The sequence below is a fragment of the Falco peregrinus genome, chromosome 3, assembly GCF_023634155.1.
Source record: "Falco peregrinus isolate bFalPer1 chromosome 3, bFalPer1.pri, whole genome shotgun sequence".
In the NCBI taxonomy this organism is placed as follows: domain Eukaryota; kingdom Metazoa; phylum Chordata; class Aves; order Falconiformes; family Falconidae; genus Falco; species Falco peregrinus.
This window is the reverse complement of record NC_073723.1, coordinates 104,717,389-104,731,981: the sequence shown is the minus strand read 5'-3', so window position 1 is coordinate 104,731,981 and position 14,593 is coordinate 104,717,389. Positions and strand designations below refer to the sequence as shown.

Genomic DNA, 14,593 nt, shown 5'->3' with positions numbered 1-14,593 from the left:
CTACAACAGGCACATTTTAAGCTGTGTGGCTGAAGAAGACGACAAATAGGTTAAGAGCCAGTTCTGGTGTCCCTCAAAGCCACTGTGGGTGGAGAAGCACCCAGAAGACAGAGGGCGATGTTGTGTGGGGCCTCCTCCACCTCCCTGCAGCATCCCTCATGGGCACAATCAGAATCTGTACTAAACCACAAAGCATTGCTGCAGACCTTGGTAGATAATCCCAGAGAGATGTCACTTGGCCAGTGGAAGTTGGTTTCTGCATAGGACTGGGAAAAAAATATATTAAGTTGTGTGATTTTTTTTTTTTTTGAGTAGAAAACTGGCGACCAAAATCCTTTGCAGGTTTTTGCTGGAGTCTCCTACTTGGAGATGAGCACCAGATGGGTTTTAACCAGCGCTGTTTTGTGATTAGTTTCCAGGCATTTTATGACCATCCTGAAGAGAAGAATTTGTTGTCTCCTAGAAGAACGAGACAAACTGATGCAAGAACCAAGGGAATGGATTTTCCGCAGGGCACTCTCGACCGAATTCATCCTGGAAGACACATCGTTCAGGTAGTGCTGGCTGTGGGCCACTTCCCTAATATCAAGTAATTCTGTCCCTAAAACCACTCTGCATAAAGTATGGGCACCTTGCTTAAAGACGTGACCACCAAGAAGTGTCTAAAAAAGTGTTGGGGTTTTTTTTAGCAACCAAGAACAAAGTAGGTGCTTGCTGAAAGCTCATGCTCTCAAAAGCAAAAAAAATTAATTAAGGGCAGCGCTAATTTTGAGGAAGCTTCTTTTGGAAGGGCTTTCCTGGAAGCCGACAACATTGGTTGACTGTGGGATAGATAAGGATGGTTAACATCAAGCCTGGACACCCACACTTGGTGTTTTCAGAAGTGGTTGGGTTATTTTGGTTGACTTGTGGGTCTTCAAGACCAGTACTGTCCCCTGGGTTTCTTGGTGGGAGGCAGGGGAGAAATGCCATGAGACGTGTAATTTCCCTTTCCAGACAAGCGCTCTGGACATACCTGGAAGACACCGTGGTGAATGTCTTTGCCCAAATTCTCGCTGTGGTGGATGCAAACAACAACCTGGATCATCTCTCTCAAGGCTCTCCACTTGCAGAACTGTGGCTCCAGATGTTCCAAGAAGAAAAATTCCTAAAAATTAAATACACCAGAAAGTAAGAGACAGGGTGTAAATGTACAGGGGGTGGTTTTCCTTAGGAGAGTGAATGCCGGTGTTCATAGTGAAGCAGTAGCTCATGCTTGAAGTGCAGATGTTGATAACCTAGCCATGGAAGGTCTTGGGTGTCAAGCCACTGGCACCAAAACTTCCCTGGTTTTTTAAGCTGTTGGCAAAATTGGTTCTTTCCTTGCTCTTGCCCAGTTTTCCCTGACTTTCCTCCCAAATTTCTCCCAGTTTTTGCACTCCTTTAAAGTGAAAACATGTCAGTAGGTGTTGGGAACTTCTCTGAGGTGGCCCATCTCTGGACCTCTTTTGCACTGTCCGTTGCACAATTTAATGCTTCTGTCTGCACTGTTTGAATTCAAGGGTGGCGGATGCTAAGATTTCCGTGTTATCAATGAGTAAAGACCCCAACACGTCCCTCTCCTGCCAGTTCCCATTCAGCTGGGTTTTGAAAGCCTACCTGGACGACATATGGGAGAAGGTCTATCATAGGAAAGGTAACATCAGACTTTCCAGGGGAAATGTTAACCCAACAAAGCTGCCAAAAAATCCGTGTCCTTAGTAGGAGGAACTGTGAGGGCTGTATTCCTCACTCAGATGACCCAGAACTGTGTTGTGCATTTCTTCCATGTTATATCTCCTCTTCCAATGGAGGCATTGTGCCTCTTCACCCGTGGCTTTGCAGTTGGCCGTGTGTCCACCTTGGTGTTAATGAGGAGCTCCCACTATCCACTAAGTGGCCATAAATCTCTTCGGTCTCCCTTCTAGGTCAGCCCAAGAAGCCAACGATGGAAGTGGCCGAGTTCTACCAATCTTTCATCAAGAAAGTCTTGATGCTGGATCATAGTAACCTAGAAATGGTACACTATTACACCAACGACTTTCTCAGGATGACATTTCCTGGACAACACCCCTCTGTCTATGAGGTGAGTAGGGCTGGGTAGAGCACCATCTTCAACTGGCATTGACCTTGGCCCTAGTCTTACCCTTATGGCCAAGTCTGATGTTTTGATAAGCCCTCCCTTGCGCTGTTTTCTGGCTGCTCCTCAACTGTCACGAACATTTTGTCTTCATTCCACCTTGAAAACTAATTTTGATGAGGAAACTTCCTATGGGATACAACAGCAATGCTGAGCATCCCACCTTAGTCCCCTTGCTGTTCACTTTGAGCAGAAATAACACCTTTTATTTTACTTGCAGATTCTCTCAAAAGTTTTCCTAGCCAGCGCAGAACAGCTCTGCCTCCCTGTGGTCAGGAAGGAGATGAGCTTTTCCCTAATTTGGCTTCACATGGAATATTTCTATCTCCGAGATGATTATCAGCTCTTTGTTGACATAGTAAGAAGCAATGACACTGTCATAAGTGAGCTGCAGGCAATGTATGAGAAGAACCCCCCAGAAATGGTGAGCAAAGAGCGGTGTTTGCTCTCTAATCCTTCTCCCACCACATTTGAACGTGATGGTCTTCACAACTTCCATCATTTAATTCCATACTCTGTAAACAGTGAGACATCCTCGTGTTTGTGTCACTCTGGGTATCATGTTGAAGTCCCCTTGGGCACTTTGACCCTAGAAGTGGGTGCGAATTTTTGTGTCACCTTTCAGTGGTGGGCTCCAGCTCCTTAGCTTGGCGTGTCCGTGTGGGGGCGTCCACATCCCTCCCAAGTTTCTTACTGTTTAGAGCAGCAAGATAAAAGTTTTTAGAGAACCCCCCATGGTGACTCTAAGATCCTTCTGAGCAGCAAGATGAAGTTTTTAGAGAACCCCCCATGGTGACTCTAAGATCCTTCCTTCTCCAAGGCATGGTCAGGCTCATTAAAGCCCTTCCTGGTTTACAAATGCTAGAACTTCACCCGCAAAAGTCCATTTCTTTCTAACTTAGCCCTGTCAACAACTCCAAAAGCTATACCACCCATCTAGTCATGTGGTATCCCTTCCCTCTGTGCCACCCATGAGCAAGGCTAGTTCTTTACCTAGACTCTTCTCTCTCTTTGTGAACACCATTTCAGTTTGTCACTCTTGATGCCTTGAACATTCTTCTGAAGAAAGTGCAACCCTCTGAAAAAGGACTTTTGCCCTTTGATGCCTGCATAGCGTGGCTCAAAAGCGTCAAGTCCATTAAGCCCTGGGTGGAGTGGATCAGCCTGGACAATTACCAGCTTCAGTTCTACCAGAAGAAGAAGGAACTCCTAGAGTCTGTGTTGTAAGTTCGGTCCCTCTCTGTTGACAGTAGTGCAAGCAAACTTCTTGATGTCTGAACGTCAGGTGAACTGAAGCTGCTCTCCTCTTGGGGAGCTCGAGCCACAAGTCCTCCAACTGTTCACTCCTTCCTGGTCCTTCCTCATTATCACAAACACGGTGGCAAAGTGGCTCCAGAAAAAAATGGTGGATGTTTCACCACGATCAAATTTAGTTCTGGTGGAATTTCTCCTTGAATGCTTGATGGTGCCAAAACGCTTTCCCGAGTGGGACAAGTAGGTCTCTCCAGAGACTACACCCAGAGCTGGGCTGGCAGTTTCTGTTTGACCCAAGGATCATTGAAACAAGCAGCACAGACAGAACTATTCCTATATATTTTTCCTTCTAATGCTATCTCAGAAGGTGTTGTACCCTCAAGTGACCACAGGCTACCTGGGATGAGTCACAGAAATACTGGTGGGAAGGGACCTCAGGGGGTCTTCTGGTCCAACCTTTGGGGGTGTGTGTGTGTGTGTTTTACAGGCATCGCTGGACCTGCACCAACATTGTCTACATGTTGATTGACCACTTGCTACACAACGAGACACAAATAGACGAGAAACTCCTGAGGCTTGTGGTGAAGCAGTTCATCTTCCTCTGGAATGTAGGTGTCTCCTGGGGCAGCTCATGGCTGTGAAGCTTGGGAAGGCTCTTCTCTTGCAGGACACCTCTGCTCCCAGCTGTAGGGAGGGCTCTGTGGGGAAAGGCTGGAAACACCATCCAAGAGACAAACACTATTGGGATTCAGAATCCAAAATGAGGATTCAGAATCAAAGAAAGACTTCCTTGAGAATTTAAAGGATTGATCTGGGTTGTTGACCTTCAAGGTCCAGGCAGAGACACCTATACATAGATCTGCCCCTGTGTCCCTGAAGCATTGATGTCCCATAATGTATGTCCTGTGTATACTGGAGAGATGTTTGTGCTGAACTTGCGCTGTGCATTTGTCTCTTGCAGCGCCTCTACACAACTCCAGGATTTGAGCCTGAGAACACTTTTGATTTGGTGACTAAGGTGCTGAAGAAATGCAACGAGAATGCTGATGTTGTGTATCTGGTGTAAGTCTGAGCTGAAAAAAAGTTAACTTTGGGCTCCTTCTCCGTCAATGCCATGTTTGTGAAGGGTGGGGGGAATATGTCAGCACTAGGAGTGAACCCCTGTGGGCCAAAGGGAGGCCATGTTGATGAAGACAAGGGGTGAGAACCTGCCTTGGAGCTGATGAATCATCTTTGGAGGAACTTCTCTTAGGTGTGGTGCCAAAGAAACCAGCTCCCCTGAGCACCCAGGCTCTCCATCCCCTTCTTCCAGCCATCCTCACCAAGATAGGATGGTCCTCAGGTAGCTTAGAAGCTGCTGGTTCTTGAAGCGGTGGTGGGTCACCCTGGTCCTGTACTCAACAGTGAGACTAGATAAAATTGCCCACCCAGCTTCAACACCACCTCAGAGTGTACATTAGGTTGGAGTCAACCTGTGCCCCTCCTCAAATCCGGCAGCGGTGTTGACCTGCCTCTTCGTTTGGTGATGTCCCTCAGGAAGGGTGTGAAGGAATGCAAGAGCTGCCTTGGGGAGATCACTGACCCAGCAGAGCTGCCCTGCAGCCACATCTTCTGCACTCGCTGCATCCTGGAGTGGGAGAACAAGCAGTGTAAGATCTGCAAGAATGAATTCTCGGAGGATTACACACCCACGGCTTCAGAAGCCACGAGGTATCCCAATGCTGGCAAAAACCTGCCTATCTCAAGTGTCTTCATGTTAATTATTGAGATAGAAGTTGCTGGTGCCTGAACAAATGGCCACCTCATCTCCCTGGTTTGGGTCCTGGGCTCTGCAGAGGGAGGAATATTGTTTCTGTCCTTGGTTGGAGGTTGACCACAAGTTTTCTTCTTCCCTCCAGGGAAGCTGTTGCCTGTCACAACAAATTCAGGAGGAAATGCAATTCTTTCTTTGTTGAGTTTATCACCATGTACTTTTTGGGAGACAGAGAAGCACCGTCTGCCAAAATCATTCAGCGACTGATCCAGTTTGTGGCTTGCAAACCTAACCCTGATCATCAGGCGGGGAAAAGGGGTAAAAGAACTTGATTCCAATCGACGCTGGCCTGACCTCATCCTCTTGGAAGTCAAATAATGGGTGTCATCCTTCCTTCCTAGTGTACAAGCCAAAAAGCGAGTTGTCGCCCTTTGAAGAGTGCATGGACACCAGTCCTACCATCCAGTCCTCCCTCCTGAAGCTGATGCTGCGATGCGGGTCAGCCCCAGGGTTGCTCCCAAACCCCATCGCTGAACCCGTTGGCTACGTGGATGCTGATGTTCTGTGTCCTTTTCTACCCTAGGTTCGACAATGTCAAGGTTCACTTAGAGGAATACCTGTCCCAGATGGAGGAAAAGATAATGTCCAACGAAAGTAACAGGGAGCATTTCTACTTCATGGTGGTGCACTGTCTGGAGGTGAGTACCTGTTGGGATGCACCGGGAATCCCAACAAACACCGTAACTCGGAGCTACCACCCCAGCTAAAACCTATTAATCACATTAATTACCCCTCCTCTACATCTTTTTATGGATGAGGAGCCAAAGGAGGAGCTCACATTAAAGACGAGGAGAAGGCACAGGGGAGGAGAAGGAGCTGCTCGGTTATAATCCACCTTCAGACTCTTAAAAATTGTCTCTCTCGAGCAGGATTTTATGTATCCTTCTTCTCAAGAAGATGTCAGCCAGCTTGCCGAAAACTGCCTCTCCACCGCGGACCTATCTGCTTTCTGCAAGCCTGAGGTCTCAAGAATCAACACCCTGCAGTTCATTGCCCAGATCCGGCTCTCCATCAGCCACGTGGCCACCTTGCTCGGTAGACAGCTGCTTTCTGGTGAGTTCTTTTTCTTAGCATAGCGTGAGACCCGTGCCTACCACTGAGGAAGTCTAGAACAAGCCCCAGAAAGGACTAGCCCCAGATGTTTTTGCTGTACAATTACTGTTTTGATGAAAACTGGAGTTTCTTTGGACAAACTTTCCAGCTCTTCAGTCCCCAGACCCATTGTGTTCTCCAAGTATTTCCCCAAGGATTAAGGGACCCCCTGTACGTTGGCTTGAAGCCATGTTTCAACCTGTGAGGAGAAGATCCTACTGCAACCTAGATCCTACTGCATCCAAAACTGCCGTGGCGGCCACGTGGGTGAAGGACATGTGTGATGTGCCACCACACTGGGGACTGGGCATAACAACAAACCTCCTTTCCAGCTGCATATCCCAACGTGCCTGCGGCCGAGGGCAGTAAGAAAGAGCAAGACCTGGTGAATGCAATGAAGAACATGGTTGCGAAGTCTCCGACTCCATGGCCTCAGGTGTTCCTCATCAGAAATCTCTGTGACCTCTACGGACTCACCTCTATGTGGAAGATCCTCAAGGTGGAGAAGTGGATTTTACCCCGAGGGGTAGAAAATTTGCAGGTGGGTTGTTTCTTGAGAGCCTTGTTTCAAAGCAGAGCTGAGGTGGGTGGGATTTGCCAAGCTCGATCCCTATAATATTGACTTATGGGGATCCCTTCCAGCTGAGGAGAGCGACAGGCCCTCATAGGGTGCAGTCAACCTGTTCTTTGTGCACTTCCACGCTTGCTTCTCAGGATAACAATGTGCATCTGCGTTTTTCAGGATAGAAGTGCCTGGTTGAATATACCACTGATGTTTTCGGTGCTGGACAAAGCACAAAACCAGCTAAAAAGGAAAGACGCCACAGAAACCCAGAGCTTGATAGTGAGTATCTGTCGTGTCTCTATCAGGAGGTTTCCACAGTTTTTGGTCTGGAACCGATGGTTGGTCTGGAACCTCCCAGGAACAGGAGGTTTTCATCTGTGTTGATGGACAGCAGACTTCGCACGAACACTGAACCTCAGTGGTGAAGCCAGAAAACCCCTCGCAGGGGGGTTGCCGTGCTGGTTGCCTTCACTCATGTCTGTTTTGTTCAACTTTTGTAGTCTGTCATGAGACGAATGGAGAGCATCCTCCAGTTGACACCCACCCCAGATGAGCTGCTGGAAGACAAACTGAAGAAGATCATGGATGCTTTGGGTAACAGTGAAGACCCAAGCCTGCTGGAGGTGGTCTTTCACACCGGGCTCACTCTGGCCTTGTTCCCAAACCAAATCACTCAGCTCCTCAAGAACATCTGCTTCAAGCCTGCTGTGGTGAAAGTGAGTTGCAAGACTGAGGTGCACAACTGTCTCCACCTCACTGTTCTGGCATGTGTCCTGGCAGGCAGGCTTTGTTTTGGTCAAAGCTTGTTGCTTTGTAGATTGTTGTTCCTCTTCCTTCTCGTTCCTTGGGTTGAAAAGTAACTGTGACCATCCATCCTGGTCTACCTCCAATGTGGAGAAGATGTATGGCCTATGGGAGATGCCTGTCTCTTTACTGACTCAAGGAAGCTGAGGGCATGGCAGAGCTTCTTTGACAGAGATTAGGTGGTTTGAAGCCCAGCCCAAGCGTCCTCCTTCTGCCAAAGGTCTTCCATCACTCAGGTGACAGTGGAGATGCTCATTCCTGAGCGAGGCTTCCCTTCAGGCCTGTCCACGCGCAAGTTGCTCCTGTTATTTGAGAGCTGCAGGAAGCAAACAGGACATTGTGTTTCTTTTCTTGGAAGCAAAGGCAACAGCCACCTCTGGATCATCTCCCTTCCCATCAAGACCATGTTTGGCCTATGGTGTATTCAGTTCCAGAATCCAAACTCATAAATAATTGGGACTTTTGGGGACTTTGCTCATGTCTGGTCACTCCAGCCTCATGTCTCTCTGTCTGATGTACCTTGCTCCCCCACTTGTCTCCTATTCCCTTACCACAAGTTTCTCCCTGATGACAGTGGCCGTGTAGGAGGACCCTTCCTCCCCACCGCTTGCTTTAAAAGCAGAATTGTTCCTCAGACAAGTGAAGTGAGCTAGGAGGATGGTTACCCCACACTTCACTTTCCTTTGTGTTTCTTTTCCAAGGGGTCCTACCTTCCCACCATGCCTGGAGACCTGCTTTTTGATGTGAAGAACTGGAAAATTGGATCAACAGATAAGATGTGGCGTAAGTATTGGGCAAATCTCACTGCCCCTGTGCATGCAGGGCAACTGATTGAGATCAGCCACGGTTTGGAGGGAAGGGATTAAAGACTCCTGAAGGCCGTCACTGTCCTCCTGTTGAGTCCTTCGTGGTCTCCACCTGGAGATCCAGCATTGGCTCCCTTTATGACAAGCTCTGTGAGAGGCATGTGGTGGGGCTGGATGCCAGGAGGCAGGTGACCAGCCTGTCATCCTCTTGGTGAGCTTCTGGCCATGTTCCCATCATGAAGGTTGTTGTGGGAGTAACAGACTAACTGTATCCCCTTTCACACGTAGGTTGTCAGTGCGGCTCATACTGGATTGTCACTAATGTAAGTGTCTCCTCCTGGCTGGTTGTCTTTGCAGCTCTGTCTTCTTGAATTTCTCACTGCATCTCTGCTGTCTCCATGAGAAAAGCCAGGCTTGGGATGAGCTTCTTAGGTCTTCTTCTGACTCCCAGAGCTTCCCATCCCCTTTGCACCATCTTGGAGCACACTTTGGCCTCTTGGCTGGCTGTTTCTACTGGGTGGTCACTATAGATGCTCCTTCTGCTGCCCTGCTCTCCTTCTAATGTGCACTCCAATGTCACCTCTGTGTCAAGTGGTCCTTTAGCTGCAAGAGCAGCTGCAAGGCTCAGAAGCCAGGTGGGTTGTCCTCCAAGCCAGGTGGGCTCTTCTCCCAGGCTAAATGGAGCTGGGACTCATGTCCCCATGGAAGCAGTGGAGGGAAGTGGGTGCTTCCAGGTCTTGGTTCCTCTTGTCCCCAAATTGATGCCTGGACTTGTCCTGCTGGCTGTAGGAAGAACCTGGTTCTTCTGGAGATGTTTGCTCATAGGCACACATCTCCTCCCGCCTCTTGTTAAGCTGTTGCAATGACCCCATGTAGAAAGCCAGGTAGAGGACGTGGAAACTCCCTTTGGTGCCTTCAGCACCCAGCTGGGCTTCCAGACTTGTCTCTCACTCCATGCTCACGTATTCGAATGCAGTGTGGCCTTCCCATGGAACGGAAGAAATGTACGTGTGGTGCCATTGTCGGGGGAACTAACCACAGACCTGAGGCAGGCTTCACGGAGAATGTCATGTAAGTCAACCCTCCTGGCTCCGCAGCCCCAGAGGGCTTCACCCGTCCACCCAACCCTCCTGCAGAGCCACAGGCACAGGGAAAATTCCATGGCTGGCCAAAGCAAAGGTCTCTGCATCCTGTGGTCCCGCTGTGGGCCCTAGCAAAAGACATGGCGGGTAATTGCCTTTTCTGAACGCAGCACCACAGATAAAACAGAGAAAGGGTACATCCTGGAGAGCCCTCTGGTACGGAGGAATGACTCAGAGAGGTGCCTATCGCCTGCCTGCGTCAGTCTTGCGAGAGCTCTGCTTCATTCATCCCTCTTGCTGGGGGTCTACATTGACCAACAGGTGAGCGACCACTGTGCTGTGAGAAGCGTTCAGCCTAGCTTGTCAGGAGACCTCGAGAGCCTAATGGAGGAACCTGCCCCACCTTCTAGGCAATTTTAGACCTGATGAAAAGGAAACCAGACAACGTGGAAGAGTTCTTTTGGGGCCACCTTCAGAAGGATGTGGAGTGCCTGGCAGAAGCACTCAGCAGGAATGTGGAGGATGCTGTGGTGACTGTTCATCTGTTTCTACAGCACCTGAGCAACTACAAACCAACAGGTAAAGAGGTGCTGAGAAGCACCAGGAGGCCACCAGTAGGCTCATGGCCACTGGGTTTTAACCAGGACCAGTGTCATTGGCTCCTCCTTCCTGGGTCAGTCTCCATCCTGGGAAACTGGTGAGAAGACAGGGAGGACCATGAAGGCAGTGAACTCATTCAAAGCACTCAGGCCAGACCAGCCTGAGGGCATGAGCAGATTGGGAGATAATTTGCTCCAAGTAGGCATATGTGTCATCCCTTCTGCTCTTGGTTCCTCTTATTTCCAGTTCATCTTACTTCTCACCATCAAGAAACCCAACAAAGCTCTGGGCAGAGCCCAGGGTCTACAGAGTAAAAGCTCACATATTCCTTCATGTCTTCTACAGACCAGAGCGTAGTCTTGAGCGTCCTGAATCAGAAGAAAGACCGAGAAGAATGGGAAACCTCCTTCAAAGCCCTGGCTCAGCCATTTTTTCAGGTATGCCTGTGCCTAGCTGCTGCTCGCAGGTGTTGCATAGCCAAAGTGCTGCGTTGGTCGTGGCCGTGTCCATGTCCAGATACATCCACTGAGCTCAGGGCATTCTCACGTGGAAGAAGAGATTCGCCCCCTCTTCTTTAAACTGTGACTTCATCCTGGTGTGGTCTCCTGCTCTGCTGCTGCAGAGAGCTGTTTTCTTGGATGATTTTTATAGGCCAGTCCTCCCTGGAAACCAGCTGGTTTTCTTCCCTTGGAGAAAATCACCTCTGGGTTTCTCCCTGGGCAGTTCTGATCTTGTCCCTTTGGTAGCAAGTTCTCACCATGCCCCATACTTCTCCAGAGTCCTCGTTACTTTTCTTTGCCCCAAGACCCTGTGAATTCCCTCGGCCTACTTGGGTAACAAGGGTGGCTTCTAACGACTCTGGGTCCTTGCAGGAGTTGGAGCAGAGCCTTAATTCTGTCAAGGAGCAGAGGATGAATGGAGGTCCCCATGGTTCCAGCCTCCTCCTGAAAATTGCTTATGGCCAGACACCGCATTTCAAAGACCTGCCAAGTCAGGGGTTGATCAACCAGCCTTGCCTGTGGAAATACGAACAGAAGATGACCATCCAGACCCTGATGCGTTTCCTGCAGCAGGAAGATGGAGAAGGCACTGGAAATCCATACCCCATTCTGCTGGAGCTTCTCTTGAAGGTTGGCTGTGGGAACATCCCCTCTCCACCAAAGCACATGCAGTAGATTCAGTCTGGTTGGGGTGCGTGGGGCACTGGGGTAACTTCCCTCCTCCCCACCCCCCCCCCCCACCCCCCCTTCCCCATGTTTCTTTGTAGCAACCAGGCATGACAGTGTCTTACTCTGGGTTACCCCGTGGTGGCAGATAAGATCCCTATCCCTTGAATCACGCTGGGTTTTTCTCTTCTAGCTTGAGAACATCCAACACATCCGACACCTGCCTGACATTTTCCAACTGCAGAATGCCCTGATCCACCTTTTCCAAAACAGCCATAAAGCGGAAAACTACACAGTCAGGCAATTCCTGGACCAGCCTGGGTTTTCAGGTGCGATAGGGAATCTGGTCATCCCTGGAACATGGGTGTTAGCCCCTCAGCACCCAGATGCTCTGCTGAGAAGCTGCTGCTGTCGTTTGCATGGTGCAGCCAATCCAACCAACACAAGAGCAGCCCATCGAGGCTGGAGGTGCCTCTGCAGGAGCAGTTGTTTTTTTCTGGGGGGGGTGGGGTGGGTGGGGAACTTAGGAGAGGGTGAAGGTCCGAGACATTGAGGTGGATCCGGGGCAGATCCTTTCTCCTGGGGCATTTGGTGCTTGGTGAGGGTCTTCTGCTGTGAGCAAGCAAGATAGGTGAGATGGGCTTTTCAGCTCCTCAGTCACGTTGCCTGGTTGATTGATGTCACATGTGGTCTCACACAGGCTCGAAGCCCAGCTTGAGCCAACGTGTGGCACAGTGCGGTGTGACACCTCCAGTGATGTATCTGTTGGGAGACATCTTTTGACCTGACACGTCTCCTGAAGCATGCCTTGATGGGGCTGTTCTCTCTCTGTGTCTGCAGAGGACCAGCGTTTGGCTTTCAGCAGAGCTGTACAGACGATCCAGAAAGTTTGGAGCAACATTAACAGGAGCACATCCAGCTCAGGTATATGGTTATCCCCAGGGTGTCATGCCCCTCTTTCCTTGGCCATTTCTTCTGGAGATGCTCCAAAGCTGAGCTGCTTTCTACAACTACCCTTCCCAGCAAAATTGCTGAGATTCTTTGCTTTTCACCTGCTAAAAACAAATTTAAAAGCCTTCTGAAGATACAAACTCTAATGAAGAAGCCATCCAAGACCTCAAGGAAAGGAGTTTCTCCTGGGATCAATACAGTGGGTAGAAGACCATTCCACCCTTTTACAGGCATCACCGTCCTGTCAGATGCCCTGCCGAATGACATCACTGCCAGCACCGCTGTCCTTCACCTCCTGCCCACCCAATCGTCCATCAGCCGGCTGGTGACCAGGTTCCTCATAGCACTGCAAAACAGCTGCATTGACACGGCTGCGCAGATCACCAGAGAGAGGCAACGGTAGGTCTTGAGCCGCTCACCTGAGGGCTTTTCCATCTCCTCCACCCTTCACAAAAGCTCCCTGAGAGGTTTTCAGGGCTGGTGTGGGGCTTGCAGGGGAGCTGTGGTGGACAAACGATGGCGTTGCAAGATCCTAGTGGCTTGGTGTCCAGCAAAGCGGGCCCTTGATGGCAGAGTAGGATGAGTTGAGAGGCCCTGCAACCACACAGGGCAACTGTTCCTCTCCCAGGTCCATCTCCGCAGAAGAGGTGAAGCCCTCCTCTGTGCTGGCTGTATCCAAGAGCGATCTGCTGACCATGGCGCTCGCCAACTTGCAGTATGAGATAGATGAAGATGGCACCAAGACGACCTACTTTGACTTTGAGATGCTGCAGCGGCAAGTGGTTCATCGCTTCATCAGTGGGAAACCCATCATCAAGGCTCAGGTGATCTCAGTGATGGCCAGGTTGGGTTGTCCTAGGCTGGTGGTGAGGTTGGGGTCTATTTCCAGCCTCTTCTATGTGCCTTTCTGGAGTCAGCAGGTTCAACTGAAGGCATTGATAAATGCCTGCTGTGCATCTGTCTCTCCTCCTTGGGTTTTGATGGAGTGCCATGGCCAGAAACCACTTCTGTGGTCATGAAATGGTGGGCTGAAAGGTAGCATGAGGACCTACAGCCCTGACTTTTGTGAAGGGGAAGCCAGCCAGGTTTCTTTGAGAACGAAGGAGGAGTTGGTAGCTGTTCAAAGAACTTTAAGAAGCATCTTCCAGAATTATGGGTGGTCCAAAGTGGGACTCTGAACCACCTTGGAGGAGCACCCCCCTGACTGGGGCTGTTGGTCTCCATTCTGTGAAATGCAGCCTGGAGCCGGTGGGAAAAGGGGACTTGGGGACACTAGAATCAGGCTGTCCTGCAGCACGTGGGTTGTGCATGCTCTCCTAAAGGTGACCAGTCCACACGGGCTGTTCCTAGGATCTTTTTGGTCCTTGGAAGTAGCTCCCAAGAGGACTTTCTCCATTGCCTTGCTGGGGACAGAGGTGAGGCTGTGAGCTCCTCAGATCCTCCTTCACAGAAATGCCTTCTTCCAGCCATCAGGGTCCTCCCCCGATCTCCACAACCCCACAGTGGCCTCAGGAGGCCATCCACCACCTCCTGCAGAACCCTCAGGGACATCCCATGGCCCACACCTGCCCAGATGAGCTTCTCTGCTGGCCCCTGTTAAGTGCCACCAGGCATATTTGTAACCAGCTGTCCCAAACCCTTTCCAGACGGCTCCATCCATTCCCCGCAACAATGTGAGGACCCTCCAGGACACCAAGATGAAAGTCAGGGACCAACTGGACCAGGTAGGAAATGGATCACCGGTCTTCTCCTCCATCCAACCCTGAGGTCTCCCCTCAAGTTCTCTGTCACAATGGGGGCACAAAGACTGGGAAGATGTGTGAGAAGACCCAAGGCCAACTCAAGTAGTGGGTTGGGAGACCTGGCAGGACTCAGTTCTGTGCCAGGGGGATGAGCAGTCTGGGAAGGCATCATTTTGTGGTGTTCCCAGCCCTTGCCAGGTCACATTCTTGCCATTCTTGCTGCCAGGAGCCGCTCAGCATCAACCAGCAGAAGCGCATCATGGAAGAGGCCCGCTCAGTCAACGCCATCTCCAATGTCCTGGCAACTCTGAAGGTGGCTGCTGAGTTCCTGGCTGTGACAGGTGGTGACCCGAAGCGCCCGCTGCCCGAGTACATCCAGCAGGAGCTGAGGATGGATGCCAGTGCAAAGCAGTTCAAGGATGTGCCGGTGCGTGAAGGATTCAGGGTGGGTGGGAAGTGGGACCTTCATGCCTTCACCCCTGCCTCTCTGGGCAGGACTTTGTGTCTCCCATGGCTCCCACCACCTTCACATGCTCCAAGTTCCCCAAGTCTAGTGTCCA

At 50.3% G+C, this 14,593-nt stretch overlaps 1 protein-coding gene across 15 annotated transcripts in view; it reads left to right on the top strand.

Annotated features, from left to right (window-relative positions):
• Positions 1-14,593, top strand: part of LOC101915846 (E3 ubiquitin-protein ligase rnf213-alpha-like) — a 44,231-nt gene that overhangs the window by 27,582 nt on the left and 2,056 nt on the right. For 14 of the 15 annotated variants that reach the window (XM_055798644.1, XM_055798642.1, XM_055798641.1 and 11 more), the window contains 29 exons: positions 413-554; positions 997-1,170; positions 1,542-1,675; positions 1,947-2,104; positions 2,379-2,582; positions 3,188-3,381; positions 3,900-4,020; positions 4,374-4,474; positions 4,949-5,122; positions 5,311-5,483; positions 5,567-5,663; positions 5,749-5,863; positions 6,095-6,278; positions 6,650-6,858; positions 7,060-7,161; positions 7,383-7,598; positions 8,388-8,469; positions 8,781-8,815; positions 9,469-9,563; positions 9,745-9,895; positions 9,985-10,153; positions 10,520-10,611; positions 11,047-11,304; positions 11,534-11,669; positions 12,181-12,264; positions 12,522-12,690; positions 12,920-13,115; positions 13,938-14,015; positions 14,260-14,460. In XM_055798644.1, the coding sequence (XP_055654619.1) occupies positions 413-554; positions 997-1,170; positions 1,542-1,675; positions 1,947-2,104; positions 2,379-2,582; positions 3,188-3,381; positions 3,900-4,020; positions 4,374-4,474; positions 4,949-5,122; positions 5,311-5,483; positions 5,567-5,663; positions 5,749-5,863; positions 6,095-6,278; positions 6,650-6,858; positions 7,060-7,161; positions 7,383-7,598; positions 8,388-8,469; positions 8,781-8,815; positions 9,469-9,563; positions 9,745-9,895; positions 9,985-10,153; positions 10,520-10,611; positions 11,047-11,304; positions 11,534-11,669; positions 12,181-12,264; positions 12,522-12,690; positions 12,920-13,115; positions 13,938-14,015; positions 14,260-14,460 (4,244 nt within the window). The other variant, XM_055798646.1, reaches the window with a different exon arrangement.